We start from the raw sequence: 15,440 nt of genomic DNA on the forward strand, positions 1-15,440 counted from the left end.
GTACAGGCTGCCCTTTCTGATTTCCATGTATTTTAGGATGTGGGGGTAGTTTCCCAGAGGCAAGCCCACTGTTGCTGTTGTTTTTGAGATGTAGTTTTGTTCTCGCTGCCCAGGCTGGGTGCAGTGGCACAATCTCAGTTTACTGCAACCACCGTCTCCCAGGTTCAAACGATTCTCTTGCCTCAGTCTCCCTAGCAGCTGGAATTACAGGTACCCACTACCATGCCTGGCTAATTTTTGTGTTTTTAGAAGACACAGGGTGGTTTCACTGTGTTGGCCAGGCTGGTCTGGAACTCCTGACCTCAGGTGATCTGCCCACCTCAGCCTCCCAAAGTGCTGGGATTACAGGCATGATCCATCAGGCCTGGCCCACTGTTTTTATATTATAGGTCAAGCTCCAACCCACAATCTGCTTAAGACCAGAATGATGTTGAAAATGTCTTGCATACACAGTCTTCTATTTCAGAGCAATTGCAATCATAATCCACAGAGACTGCAGAACTACCCTTACATGGAATATTAAAAACCTGCCTATATAGTCCATCAGAGGAGAGATGCAATTGCTAAGGGCAGGCCATCTTGCAAGAGGCTGACTTCCTGATTATTCCAAGCCTCTTCTTCCAGAAGCGTCTACTCAAGCAGAAGAAACACCAGCTGTATTACCACCTTCAAACACAAAATGTAGCTAGCATACTGGTAGACCGGCTTGCATTACTATTCTTACCATGAGCCAATGGCTAATCCATTTTATGAAGCTCTCTATAAATACTGAAATAATTTTAAAACAGATATAAAACTGTAAATACAAACCTAATTTACTTTTTCAAAATTAGAAAAAATGTGGACGTAATGGTCCTTTCATATGGAACAATAATTAAATAAGTGAGAATAAAACTGTCTGATTATTGATAGGCAATTTTATTCTCACTTATTTAATGAGGGGCTAAGTGAGACTTTGGCTCTACAAACAGGACATCTAAAGTTCTCAAACATAATTATGCTGGAAATACTTTACCAGGTCTGAAAAACTAACACAAGCACAAAGATTTTTCATTTTCTTTCCTGGCCACTTCCATATTTTCCATCTCCTTTTTATATGATTACATAAGGAAAATGTAAGCATCTGCCTTATATCAATACTATGGTGACCACTGCTCTGGGGCATAAATGCTGTCTTGTATTTTCCCCCCACTGGGGTTCTCTCATATTTCCCCCTTTATACCAAAAGCTACTAGAGAGTGGGAATTGTTTCATGCAACTCCTGATTTCGCTCCCCTTTGAACCTACTATGGTACTTCAAGCAGCGCAGGTGTACACTAAAGAGCTGATGGGTCTTCAGAGTGAAGAATATGACCTAAGGAAGAATTATTCAAGTGTCTCTCTCTGTCACACACACACACACACATACACACACACACACACACACACACACAGAGTTTTTAATCAAAAAGGACACATTTCCTCCATAAAACAGACCATCAATGGGAAAGTAGTTTACAGTGACATTTTAAAAGTCCTAGATGCTCAGAAAGCTTATTTTCATGTCTCTTTGAACAGGAAGGACAGATGTATGAGGGAGGAGGGAGAAGAGAAGGTCATCTATAAGGGTGTGCTGTTCCATTCCAAGGCTGTGTGAAGTTTCTTGAAGTCTCTTACTTCCATTTCTAAGGCTGAGTAAAGCAATTAGTGGCAATGCTTTTAGGGAAAGGCAAATCAGTTCCTCTCCACTAAAGAATTACCCATGGTTCAAATTTCTCTCTCTCATGCAAGAAAAAGTATGATCATCTCAGTGTTATATAAATAATACCAAAAGCATCCAAAAACAAAAATACGAACAAAACAATCACAACATTGGTGGTGAGGGAGGGTGTCTTTCCTTCGTGGATCTCTTGCTTTGTGGGAAGCCAGTTGCCATGTTGTGAGCAGCACTGTGGAGAGGCCCAGGTGTGAGGAATGGAAGCTCCAGCCAACAGCCAGTGAAGAAGTGAGGGCTGCCTACGCTCATGTGCTGAGCTCAGACGTGGATTACTGAGCTGTAGCACAACCTTAAAATTACTGCAGCTCTTGCCAACTAGTTTGACTGCAAACTTGTGAGGGACTATCAGCCAAAACCACCCAGCTAAGTTGCAGACCAGAAGGAAATGGGTTAATATATTTAGAGTGTTGAGCAAAAAAAAACCCCTATCAACCAAGAATTCTATACCCTGCAAAACTATTCTTCAAAAGTGGAGAAAGAAGACATTCCTAGGTAAACAAAAGCAGAGGGCATTTACTGCTAGTACACCAGTCCTAAAATAAATGTTAAAGGGAGTCCCTTCAGGCTGAAATGAAAGGACACTAGACAATAGCTCAAAGCCATATAAAGAAACAAGAACTCCAATAAAGCTAACTACATGAATAAATGTAAAAACCAGTGTTATTGTATTTTTTATTTTTAACTTCTCTTTTTGTTTCCTATATGACTTAAAAGACAATGCATAAATTAATTATATATCTATATTAGTGGGCACACAATGTACAGATACAATTTGTGACCATAACAACATAAAGGGGGGCAGGCAGAGCTGTGAAGAAGCAGAGCTTCTTTTTCCTTTATTGTCATTAGCAAAGCTTTTATTTATTTATTTATTTATTTATTTATATTTTAGATTTGAGGGTACAGTGCAGTTCCCTTACATGGATATGCTGCATGATGCTAAGATTGGGGCCTCAACTGAAACCATACAAGCTGGGTTTTTAAAATTTAAGCTGGGGTTAACTCAATCTAGAATGTTAAAAATGTATGAATGTTAACCATAATCCCCATGGTAACCACTAAGAAAATAATTGTATACAGAAACAGAAATGAGGAAAGCATGAAAATGGCACACTAGGAAAAAAATCACAAAGGCAGTATTAGAGGAGATGAAGAACAAAAGATGTAAGACATAGGTAGAGAAAACAAACAGCAAAATGGCCTAAGTCCTTGCTTACCAGTAATCACTGAAATAGAATTGGATTAAACTCACCAATTAAAAGACGGACTGGCAGAATGAACAAAACACATGATCTAACTATATGCCGTCTGTAAGACAGACTCATTTTAGAGCAAAAGACACAAAATGGTTGAAAGTAAAAGGATGCTTGTAATGAATGGCTATACTACTATCAAACAAAAGTGACTTACAGTCAACAACTGTTACAGGAGATAAAGAAGTTCATTATATAATACACTGACAAAAGGGTCAATTCAAAAAGATGATATAACATTTATAATAATATATGTACCAGACAACAGAGCCCCAAAATATATAAAGAAAATACCGAAAGAATTGAGGGCAGATATAAACAGTCCTACAATAATAAATGGAGACTTCAATATCCCACTTTAAGTAATAGATAAAACTTCCGCAGAGATTAAAGAGGAGACAGGGAACTTGAACAACACTATACACCAATTAGAGCTGTCAGGCCTATGAAGAATACTCCATTCCACAAGAGCAGCATGCATATTTTCACCAAGTGTACAAGAAACATTCTCCAGGACAGATCATCTGTTAGGCCACAAAACAAATCTTGATAAATTTAGAAAGACTAGAATCACATAAAATACCTTCATCGACCACAATGGAAAGAAGCTAGAAATTCATGACAGCAGAAAAGCTGGAAAACTCACAAGTGTATGGAAATTAAACAACACACTCTTAAATAACCAATGGGAAATTAGAAAATACCTTGAGAGAAATGAACACAAGGCCACAACATACCAAAACTTATGTGATGCGGTGAAAGCAGTACTCAGAGGGAAAGTTAGAGCTGCTAACAATCTATATTAAGAAATGAGAAAGAGTTTAAATCAATAACCTAACTTCATACTTTAGAAACAGAAAAAGAACTAAATTCAAAGCAAAAGAAAGAAAATAAAGACTAGGATGAAGATAAATGAAATAGAGAACAACAACAGAATCAACAAAACCAAAAGGTGATTCTTTGAAAAGAATAACAAAATTGACAAACCTGTGGTTTAGACTAAGAAAAAAAGAAGATACAAATAACTAAAACCAAAAATGAAATTGAGGATATTACATCTCACAGAATTAAAAAGGATTACAGGAGAATATACTGAACAACCATACACCAACTAGACAACATAGATGCAATGGAAAATTCCTAGAAACATATACATAACCAAAACTGACTCAAGATATAGAAAATCTTAACAGACCCATACAACTAAAGAGACTGAAACAGTCATCAAAATTCTCCCCAAAAAGAAAAAGGACTGGATCAGACGGTTTTATTAGTGAATTCTACCAAACATTTAAATAATTAGCATCAATCTGTCTCAAGTATCAAAAAATACACTCTTAATTCATTCTATGAGGCCAGCACTACTTTGATACCAAAGCCAAAGACACTCAGGAATCGAAAATGGGCCAGGAGCAGTGGCTCACGCCTGTGATCCCAGCACTCTGGGAGGCCAAGGCAGGTGAATAGCTTGAGTTCAGGGGTTCAAAACCAGCCTGGGCAACATGGCAAAACCCAGTCTCTTAAAAAAAAAATACAAAAATTAGCCAGGCATGGTGGTGTGCATCTGTAGTCTCAGCTACTTGGGAAGCTGAGGCAGGAGGATCACTTGAGTTGAAATCATGCCACTGCACCCCAGTCTGGGTGACAGAGTAATATCCTGCCCTGTTTCTAAAAAAGGAAAGAAAGAAAAGAAAAAGAAAATTAAATTATAGGCCAGGCTGGGTGGCTCATGCCTATCTGGGAGGCCAAGATGGGGGGATCACTTGAGACCAGGAGTTCGAGACCCGACTGGGTAGCAAAGTGAGACCCCATCTCTAGAAAAAAAAATTTTTTTTTTCGAGACGGAGTTTCGCTCTTGTTACCCAGGCTGGAGTGCAATGGCACGATCTCGGCTCATCACAACCTCTGCCTCCTGGGTTGAAGCAATTTTCCTGCCTCAGCCTCCTGAGTAGCTGGGATTACAGACACACGCCACCATGTCCAGCTAATTTTTTGTATTTTTAGTAGAGACGGGGTTTCACCATGTTGACCAGGATGGTCTCAATCTCTTGACCTCGTGATCCACCCACCTCGGCCTCCCAAAGTGCTGGAATTACAGGCTTGAGCCACTGTGCCCAGCCTACAAAACAATTTTTTTTTTTTTTTTTTGAGACGGAGTTTTTGCTCTTGTTACCCAGGCTGGAGTGCAATGGCGCGATCTCGGCTCACCGCAACCTCCGCCTCCTGGGTTCAGGCAATTCTCCTGCCTCAGCCTCCGGAGTAGCTGGGATTACAGGCACGCGCCACCATGCCCAGCTAATTTTTTGCACCTTTAGTAGAGACGGGGTTTCACCATGTTGACCAGGATGGTCTCGATCTCTTGACCTCGTGATCCACCCGCCTCGGCCTCCCAAAGTGCTGGGATTACAGGCTTGAGCCACTGCGCCCGGCGCTAGAAAACAATTTTTAAAAATTACCCAGGGATGGTGGTACATGCCTGTAGTCCCAGGGTAGGGTGAATGGGAGGCTGAAATGGGAGGATCACTTGAGCCTGGGAAGATGAGGCTTCAGTGAGCTGTAACTGCACCACTACACTCCAGCCTGGGTGACAGAGTGAGACCCTGCCTCCAAAAAAGCAAAAATCAAGAGAACAGAAAATTATAGAGCAATATCCCTTATGACTATAGATGCAAAAACCCTCAACAACAACAACAAAATCCTCAACAAAATACCAGCAAACTGAATCCAAGAGCATATTAAAAGGATGATACACCATGACAAAGCCAGATTTATCCTAAGAATGAAACGGTGATTCAACATAAGAAAATCAATATAATACACCACGTTAACAGAACCAGGGGGAAAAACATGACATCTCAACTGGTGTAGAAAAAGCATCTGTCAAAATCAGGTACCCCACTACACACACACAAAAGGTAACTATGTGAGGAGACAGACATATCAATTAGCTTGATTATACTAATTATTTCACTATGTATAACAAACCATCATATTGTACACCTTATACATGTACAGTTTTTATCTTAAAATTCCAATATCTATTCATGATAAAAATGCTCAGAAAGCTTGGAATGAAAGGGGATTTCCTTGACTCTATAAAAAACATTTATGAAAACACAGCTATAATCATACTCAATGGTGAAAACTTTCCACTTGAGATCAGCAACAAGACAAGAATGTTTGCTTTCACCATTGTTATTTAATACTGTACTGGAAGTTCAGGTCAGAGCAATTAGGCTAGAAAAAGAAATAAAAGGCACCCAAATTGGAAAGGAAGATGTAAATCTCTATTTGCACATGACGTGATCCTACATAGAAAAAAACTCAAAGAAGCTATAAAACAAATACTAGAGCTAATACACAAATTCAGCAAAGTTGTAGGGTACAAGATCAAGACAAAAATCAGCTATGTATCAAAGGATTGTATCAAGAAAGTGAAAAGACAAACTACAGAATGGGAGAAAATATTTGCCAATCATGTATTTGGTAAGGGTCTAGTATCCAGATTATGTAATAAGTCCTACAACTCAGCAACAGAAAAACCACCCAATTTAAAAATTGGCAAAGGACTGGAATAGACCATTTCCCAAGGATGTACAAATGGCCAACAGGCACATGAAAAGATGCTCAGCATCATTAGTCATTAGGGAAATGCACATCAGCACTACTTCGTACCCACTGAGACGGCTATAAGTAAAACAAAAAAGGAAATCGTAAGTGTGGTAAGGATGTGGAGAAAATGGAATGCTCATGTATTGCTGTTGGAAATGAAAAACGATTCCGCTGCTGTGGAAAACAGTTTGGCAGTTCTTCAAATAGTTGAGCAGAATTACTGTTATGACCTAGCAATTTTCTACTCCTGTTATGTACCCCAAAGAACTGAAAACAAGTACTCATATAAATGCTTGCACATGAATGTTGACAGCAGTACTATTCACAATAGCCAAAAAGTGGAACCAACCAATGTCTTATGATTTCCTAAGTCTATCAAGAGATGAATAAATAAACAAACAAATTGTGGTATATTCATGTCATGGAATAGTAGTCAGCCACTTAAAATAGAAGGGGCACTGATCGTGTTACCATATGGATGAATCTCAAAAACATGCTAAGTGAAAGCAGGCAGACATAAGAGGTCACATGTTGTATGATTCTAGGTATATGACAGGTAAATCTGTAGAAACAGAAAACAGATTGGTGATTGCCAGGGGCAGGGTGTAGGGCAAAAGTCAGAAGTTAAGTAATTGCTTAATGGATACTGGGTTTATTTTGGGGTAATGAAAATGTTGTGGATCTTAATAGAAGTGGTGGTTGCACAATGCTGTAAGTATACTAAATGCTACTGAACTGTTCACTTTAAAATGATTAATTTTATGTGATTTCACCTCAGTTAAAAAAAATTGGATTAGAAAACAAAACAAATTCATGAATATCTCTTCAATGAATCTAAAACTTTTTTCCCTATCAGAAAGTATAAACCACTATCCAGAGTTGAAGTTGTCTTGCAGATGTTATTTTTTTGCCCATGGTGTTTAAACAGTCACCAGTATTTTAACAACTAGGCAACTTTTAACAACATCTGGATTTCAGGCTTTTCTTGAAAAAGTCTCCATGTGATAAAAATTTCTTATTGCCAAGAAGCAGCTGCTTCCTTGAGATGAAGCACATTACTGTGCAGTTTGCCACAGTTTCTTCCATTTTCTATTGTCAATTATTATCATGCTTGTCTTACTTATTATTTTAAAGGGGAATTAAGAATAAAAGTGGGTATCTCTTGTACTCATGTTCCCATTCAAAGAGGAAAAATAAATAAAAAGTCCGGTTGTTTACTCTTAGCCTGTTTTACTCACTTACATCTCTTCTTCGAACCCACGGTTATTTCAATTTGCAACTCCTGTTCTTTTTGGTATCATAAAATAATCCAAAAACTCTGCATAAATCTAGAATGAAGTTAATCAAGTATACCCTATATACTTGTCTGCATGAAAAACCAAAGTTAGGCAGGTGCAAATAAATGTCCAAATAATTTTGTTAGTCAAGGTTAAACAGATTGGGATTGAAGGCAAAGCAAAATCCATGTTTGGTCACTTGTATCTGCTTTCCCTACTATAGCACCAGTATTAAAATGGAGTTGGTGGGGGGTATCAGCTCAGGCTTACTAACAGGGAAAACAGAAATTTAAAGATAATACATTGGATAATATTCGTATTTTGTTAAGTACTCCTCTTTAGCGTATACTGTGCAGGTTCCTATGAAAAACATATGGAAATAGGGGTAATGTGGCACTTTTTTCCCCACAGAACCTTGGATTTTTTTCAGTAGCTCAGCCTTGAAGACATATATAAAGGTCTTTGTTGCAGGGTGTGCAGTGTGGTGAATAAGAAAGAAATGTAATTTCTGAGAATTCTATCAGGCACAGTCTAATAAACATTAAATAATTTATCTCATTTCATCACCAACAGGTGTTAGCCCCATTTTAGAGTGCTGGAGAGGACAAGGACGCAAAAGGAGGCCACGTGGAGGCTATAGCCTAAGTCTTTTGGCTTCGTCTACCTTTCTGTCTAAAACAAGTCTTCAGCTTCAAAGATTTTAAACCCTACCACTTGTTTTCTCAGAGCCACAGTGTAATGTGGTTTCTAATGAGGGATAACATCTCTTATCTGGGTGGATATGGAAGTTGGTTATGTCTGACAGGTGAAGGCCAAGTGAGACCACTGTTGTTGTAGCTGGCATTGCCTTCTCCCATTCCTATGTCAATGTGGGAAGCCATGATTCCTTCCCTGGAGACACAGCCTCAGTGCCTGCTCCAAACACACTAGAAACTGAGTTCCGTGAGGGTATAGGCTTTAGTTTATCCACCTTAGATATAGAAACCACATGCAGCATAGCAACTGGCACTTAACACATTTTTATTAAATGAATGATGTTATCATCTAAAGGGAACAGCAGAAAGCATAAGGGAACCCATTTAGCCTGGTCATATAGAGAATGCTGGATACAGGTTTGATAACTCTGTGAACAGATGTGAACAGGTTCTTCCATGGCTACAAATATTACATTGCTTTCCTCTTAGCTCTATGATCTATGAGATCTCTCAATGGTTATAAATGTGATACTGAAAATGAAATATAAATAGAAAAGGATAGTTGAAAGACATGAAGTAAGAGAATCCTGAGAATGCAATCTAGTCTAAACAGAGTCTCTGCTGATTGAGCTTGGTAACTTCTAAGCCTATTATGCCAGGCTGCCCAGCGAACTAAAATAACAATGACTGAATTTCTTTTTTTTTTTTTTTTTGTTTAAGATGGGGTTTCACCATGATGGCCAGGCTGGTCTTGAACTCCTGACCTCAGGTGATCCACCCACCTCGGCCTCCCAAGTGTCAGGATTACAGGCGTGAGCCACTGCGCCCGTACCTGAATTTCTTTATTAGACCAAAAAGAGAAACCATGACATTTACTGCTACAATGGAAATTATTTTTATTCTTAAAAATTCACGGATATCTTTTTGTAATATTATAATTAAAATAAAAAGCTCTATCAACATGAAGGCCAGGACATGAAAAGATGTTTAAGATCTATTAAAGTGGGAAAAAAACCCAAATTGCAAAAAACACAGCTTGATTTTGGTTTTTGCTTTAAAAATGTTTTACATGTACACAGAAAATATCTGGGGGCTGGGGACAGTGGCTCACTCCTGTAATCCCAGCACTTTGGGAAGCCAAGGTGGGCAGATCACCTGAATTCAGGAGTTCAAGACCAGCCTGGCCAACATGGTGAAACCTCACCTTTACTAAAAATACAAAATTTGTCCAGGTGAGGTGGCAGGCACCTGTAATCTCAGCTACTTGGCAGGCTGAGGTGGGAGAATCATTTGAACCTGGGATGTGGAGGTTTCAGTGAGCCGAAATTGCGCCATTGCACTCCAGCCTGGGGTGAGAAGAGTGAAACTCCGTCTCAAAAAAAAAAAAAAGAAAAGAAAATATCTGTAAGAATATAATCTAAATTGTTAATAGTAATTACCTCTTGGGGGTAAAATTATGATAAAATCATGATAAAAGTTTACTCTCTCTTTAGATTATGGGAAAGGCACTTTCTACAATTTATATTTTTGTAATGTTTGAATTTGTTTTAAAAATGAACTTGTATTATCTTTGTAATCAGAAAAGAAATTTAAAAATAAAATGAAACGAAAATAATTTGTCTCCTAAAAATACCTTTATCAAAAAAAGAGGTAAAAGAGAAATAATATTTAGTAACCTAAAATAGGGTTGTGAAACCAGGTTCTCTGGAACACTGAGGCTCCTCAGAGGTTCTTTGAGAGCTAGCACAAGACAGCGTGTCCCCACTCAAACTCCTAAAGCTTGAGCATCCGACTCTCAGTAGTTTAATACCAAAGTTCCGCTGTTAGTAAGTTTGAAATTTTCTGTTTTAAAATAATGTAAATAATTTATTTCTGGGCCAGGCATGGTGGCTCATGGCTATAATCCCAGCATTTTGGGAGGCCAAGGCGGGCAGATCACCTTAGACAGGGAGTTCGAGACCAGCTTGAGCAACACAGAGAAATCCCATCTCTACTAAAAATACAAAATTAGCTGGGTGGTGTAGTGGCACATGCCTGTAATCCCAGCTACTCAGGAGGCCGAACCCAGGAGGTGGAAGTTGTGGTGAGCCGAGATTGAGCCACTGCACTCTAGCCTGGTAACAAGAGCGAGACTCCATCTCAAAATAATAATAATAATAATAATAATAATAATAATAATTCATTTCTGAATGTTTCTCAAAGCACTTGCTGGGGTTTGAATAGGTTCCCCGGGAATAGAGATGTGTTCTTGTATTTCCTAAGCACAGATTTTGATACCTGAGGGCTTCTTGAGCGCAAGGTCTGCTGTATTTGTGAGCTGCCTGAGTTTAAGGCCTAGTGCTCTATGCATAGGTTCCTCTGCTCAAGGAGACTAAGGCAGAAGGCAGCTCTTTCATTCCCCATCATGGGAACAGCCTCTCTGAATTATGGTCTGCCATCCAGAAGCAGAAGATTCAGGATCACCACAGACTATTTTCAGATAAATGAGAAGTCAAGCCTGAACAATTAGAGATAGGTTGATGACTTTTTAAAGCAACTTTCTTGAGACAGAATGCCTTTTTTTGCCAAATTCTTCTTTCTCATCACTAGTCGTTTTTTTCAAATAGGATACAATGACTGCCTATCCTTTTTGCTGTTTTCAGAGATCTTTCTGCTACAGAAACTTCGAGTGTTTTTGCGGGTTACTTGTATGCCTCTAGTCTCGTTTTTAAAGATAAAATCTGACTTCAGGAAATATAAATGAAATGTTTCAGTATTTGAGCTAAAATGTCTGCATCTTCTAAAGTTAAAAGAATGCTTTTTGGAAATTTTAATTTTTTTTGTTTGGCTCTCCATTATCTGTAACAATCAAAGAAAAGTCTTTGAAATGAAATTCCTTTCCCTGTTTTGTTTACTCTTCCTGACTTTCACAGTCATATCTTCATCTGGATTCTTATTGGGCCGAAACTAACATGGCGTTTTCTGTTTACTACCTCATCTGTGCTTCCTGACTGAGGGCAGCAGAGACTGTCTGTGAATTTTCACAGCAAAACCAGCAGGGGGAGCTCACTCACACAGGAATCTGAGCCTATCTACGAGGGGATGGTGGGAAAGGCAACCCAACTTTCTTCAGTAAAAATGACCCTTCTGCACGTGGATGAATTATCGCACGATAAGCGACACGTTACTGATAACGGTGGTGAGATGAAGAGCCCTTGAGAAAATGTATTTAGAGACAGCCCAGCAGCCATATGCCTCAATGGCAAGGCTACCGCCCAGAGCAGGTACATACTCTGCCTGTACCTGTTTTTCAAGACTTGGCTTGCTAAGCTGTACAGTTTGAGGTCCAGCGAGTCTGGTCCCTGGAGTAGCTATCACAATGCTGGTGAGCTGGGCCATGGGAAACGTTTTGGCTATGGTTGCAGTCTGCCCATTGACGACACGGACGGGGTGGATGGAATTCTGGGATGTGGGAAGGGTTGTGGGGGTGAACTTGGTCAGCATGACAGGCCTCTGGATAAGCTGAGGAGCTGCGAGCATGGGAGGTGGTGCTGGGGCAATAGGAATGTTATTCTGGGCCACAGGCTTGGGTCGAACCTATAGGGGAAAGAGAGAATAATTATTGTATTACTTAAGCTGCTCAAGTCCTATAAAAGCATATCTTCCACACTCTATGTATGACATGGTATTTAATATACTTATTAATGTTCATTTTGGTATATTAATTCTATAGATCTCAGGGCATTTAACCTTATACAAGACTCACCAGCTCTTGAGGTCCAAACCTCACCCTAGAACACAGCTTTTGATTCTAAATCCTGAGCTCTGTCTTCTACACCATGCCACCTCTCCTGGCTGAGGTCAATGGCCAATCCAGAGACTGGTCCCACCCAGAACTTGTACCCAGTATAGTAATAATGTTGCCTTAACTCACATTTGAAATTTCTTCATATCCACAGCTTCAGCTTACCCCCATTTCTGGCCCTCTAACTCCCTGTTCTTGGCCACTCCTCTCAGTCTCTTGTGGGCTTACTCTTCCTCGGCCTCATCCTAAATGTGAGTTATTTCTTAGGATATTTTTTCCGGGGAACCCGTTTTCTTCCCAATGTTCTCATTATTCCTAGGAGCTCTCACCCATCTCATGGCTTCAATTACCATCTACGTACTAAAGATTTTCACACTTTTATCTCAGAATCTGAGACATTTTTTGAACTTCAGAATTATATTCAACTTGAATACATGTCTAAGACTCATTAATTTCTTCTTCCAATCATCTCTTCTTCCTATAATTGCCTCAGTAAATGCCCTTTTCTTGATAAACTTCAGAATCATTCTTGATTCCTATTCTATCCTCTACTCTCTAAATACTTCTCAAATCTGTCTCTTTCTTTCTTTCTTTCTTTTTTTTTTTTTTTGAGACAGAGTTTCGCTCTTGTTACCCAGGCTGGAGTGCAATGGCGCGATCTCGGCTCACTGCAACCTCCGCCTCCTGGTTTCAGGCAATTCTCCTGCCTCAGCCTCCCGAGTAGCTGGGATTACAGGCATGTGCCACCATGCCCAGCTAATTTTTTGTATTTTTAGTAGAGTCGGGGTTTCACCATGTTGACCAGATGGTCTCGATCTCTCGACCTCGTGATCCACCCACCTCGGCCTCCCAAAGGCTTGAACCACTGCGCCCGGCCCTGTCTATTTCTTTCTATCCTCACTCCACTATCTACTATCCTAGCTTATATTTGGCTTACTAAAAACAATGATTAAAAAGTTGCAGTTAAAAACATGAGGTCAGCCTTGCTGTTAAAAACATGAGGTCAGAGGGCCGAGGTCAGGGTTCAAATCCTGGTTCTACCACTCACTAGCTGTGTAACCTCAGGCAACGTACCTGATCTTTAAGACAGTATTTTTTATTTTATTTTATTTTATTTTTAGACGGAGTCTCCCTCTGTCACCAGGCTGGAGTGCAGTGGTGCAATCTCGGCTCAATGCAACCTCCATGTCTTGGGTTCAAGTGATTCCCCTGCCTCAGCCTCCCAAGTAGCTAGGACCACAGGTGTGCGCCACCATGCCCAGCTAATTTTTGTATTTTTAGTAGAGACAGGGTTTCACCATGTTGGCCAGGATGGTCTTGATCTCCTGACCTTGTCATCTGCCTGCCTCGGCCTCCCAAAGTGCTGGGATTATAGGTGTGAGCCACTGCGTCTGGCCACAAGGCAGTATTTTTCAAACTTTTAAAACTGTGACCCTGTGGGCAAAACCCTTTCCCCTTATGCATGAGGTCTGATCTTCAATTAACTCTTTAGCTCTGCTCTCCTGGAAACCTGCTCTAAGGGTAAGAATGTCAACCATATTACCAGGAAACACTGCTTATGATAAAAACGACCCCTCACTGGCCAGACACAGTGGCTCATGCCTGTAATCCCAACATTTTGGGAAGCTGAGGCTGGTGGATCACTCGAGTCCAGGAGTTTGCGACCAGTCTGGCCAACATAGTGAAATCCTGTCTCTACTAAAAATACAAAAATTAGCCAGGCATGGTGGCTTGTAATCCCAGCTACTTGAGAGGCTGAAACAGGAGGTTAGCTTGAACCCGGGAGGTGGAGGGAGGTTGCAGTGATCTGCGATAGCGCCACTGCATTCCAGCCTGGGTGATAGAGTGAGACCTGTCTCAAAGAAAAAAAAAAATCCCTTACTGCTAAATCAAATCTGAATGGGCTTGAGGGGACACTATGATTCGGCTTCCCTAAGTGGGGTGTCTCTCATAACCTGAGCACATCACATCCATTGTGGGGACCCTGAAAGCTACGCCCATGTAGTTGACACAAGATATACTTGGTCTTGTGGGCATGAGGCTTCTATGCCAAGTTGGCTTTCCCACTATCCTAAAGAAGGAGCTTATTTCCTTACACCTGAGCTATCCTTGGACAGCTGTAGGGACAACTGTGTGGACTCACATTGAAGACAAATGTCTGGTGCTATCTTGCTGACAAGCTGTGGTTTCTGTCCTATATCATTCCAAGTAGACTGGTGCCAGTGTGGCCCATGAAACTCTTGTCGGTATGAATGTTTGGCTGAACTTAAAATGACCCTGTGGTGGGTGCCACTAACAGTAAGAAATATATTTTACTCTGTAATTAGTATGCACCTATAGACATGTATTTCCAAAAACAAAAACTTCCTGAAATGGGGGAACACGGTATGTCCTATGTGCTCTTAATAGCTCCTGCTCTATTCTTTTCATTTTATTTAAACACCCTGGTTAGAAAAACATGGACTAAACCTTAGATTCCTTACCTTAAAAAGAGTAATACCTATTTGCACAGGGTTGTTGTAACAATTAAAATAGACACCCCATGTAAAGCACCTAGTATAGTACCTAGTACGTAGCAAGATTCTCTAAACATTGGTTATTATCATTACTGACAATGTCCTAACTCTTCTTGCTGCCCACAGTCTTGATCATTCCCCATTTATTCTCTGCACAGAGGCAAGAGGGAATTTTCTAAACCATAAATCTGACCACATCAAGTACTTGCTTGAAAATGCTTTAGTGAATGTCCGCTCCTCCTAGGATAAGACCCAGATTCCTACATAGCCTACAAGGTTCCACCAGCTCGGGCCCTAGTGGACTTCTCCAGCCTCGACTCTAACTAGCTCTAGCCTGCATGAGCCACATGGCCTTCTGCGCATAGCAAACCTCCTTAGGTTCTTTAAACTTAATACATGATCTATCCTGGACCTACATATATGTTCCAACCTTTGCCTGGAACATTTTTTTTTTTTTTTTTAGACGGAATCTCGCTCTGTCACCCAGGCTGGAGTGCAGTGGCACAATCTCGGCTCACTGCAACCTCTGCCCCTTGCTGGGTTAAAG

The 15,440-nt window shown here is 40.2% G+C and overlaps 1 protein-coding gene across 26 annotated transcripts in view; it reads right to left on the reverse strand.

Annotated features, from left to right (window-relative positions):
- PHF21A (PHD finger protein 21A) overlaps positions 1-15,440 on the reverse strand; it is a 203,976-nt gene that overhangs the window by 24,724 nt on the left and 163,812 nt on the right. For all 26 annotated transcript variants that reach the window (XR_012518166.1, XM_074401370.1, XM_010333800.3 and 23 more), the window contains one exon: positions 11,876-12,169. Coding sequence is in view for 25 of the 26 variants with exons in the window: in XM_074401370.1 (XP_074257471.1) it covers positions 11,876-12,169 (294 nt within the window). In the remaining variant the exon portion in view is untranslated. The remainder of the gene's footprint in view (positions 1-11,875; positions 12,170-15,440) is intronic.

The sequence above is a fragment of the Saimiri boliviensis genome, chromosome 6 (assembly GCF_048565385.1).
Source record: "Saimiri boliviensis isolate mSaiBol1 chromosome 6, mSaiBol1.pri, whole genome shotgun sequence".
NCBI classification, from domain to species: domain Eukaryota; kingdom Metazoa; phylum Chordata; class Mammalia; order Primates; family Cebidae; genus Saimiri; species Saimiri boliviensis.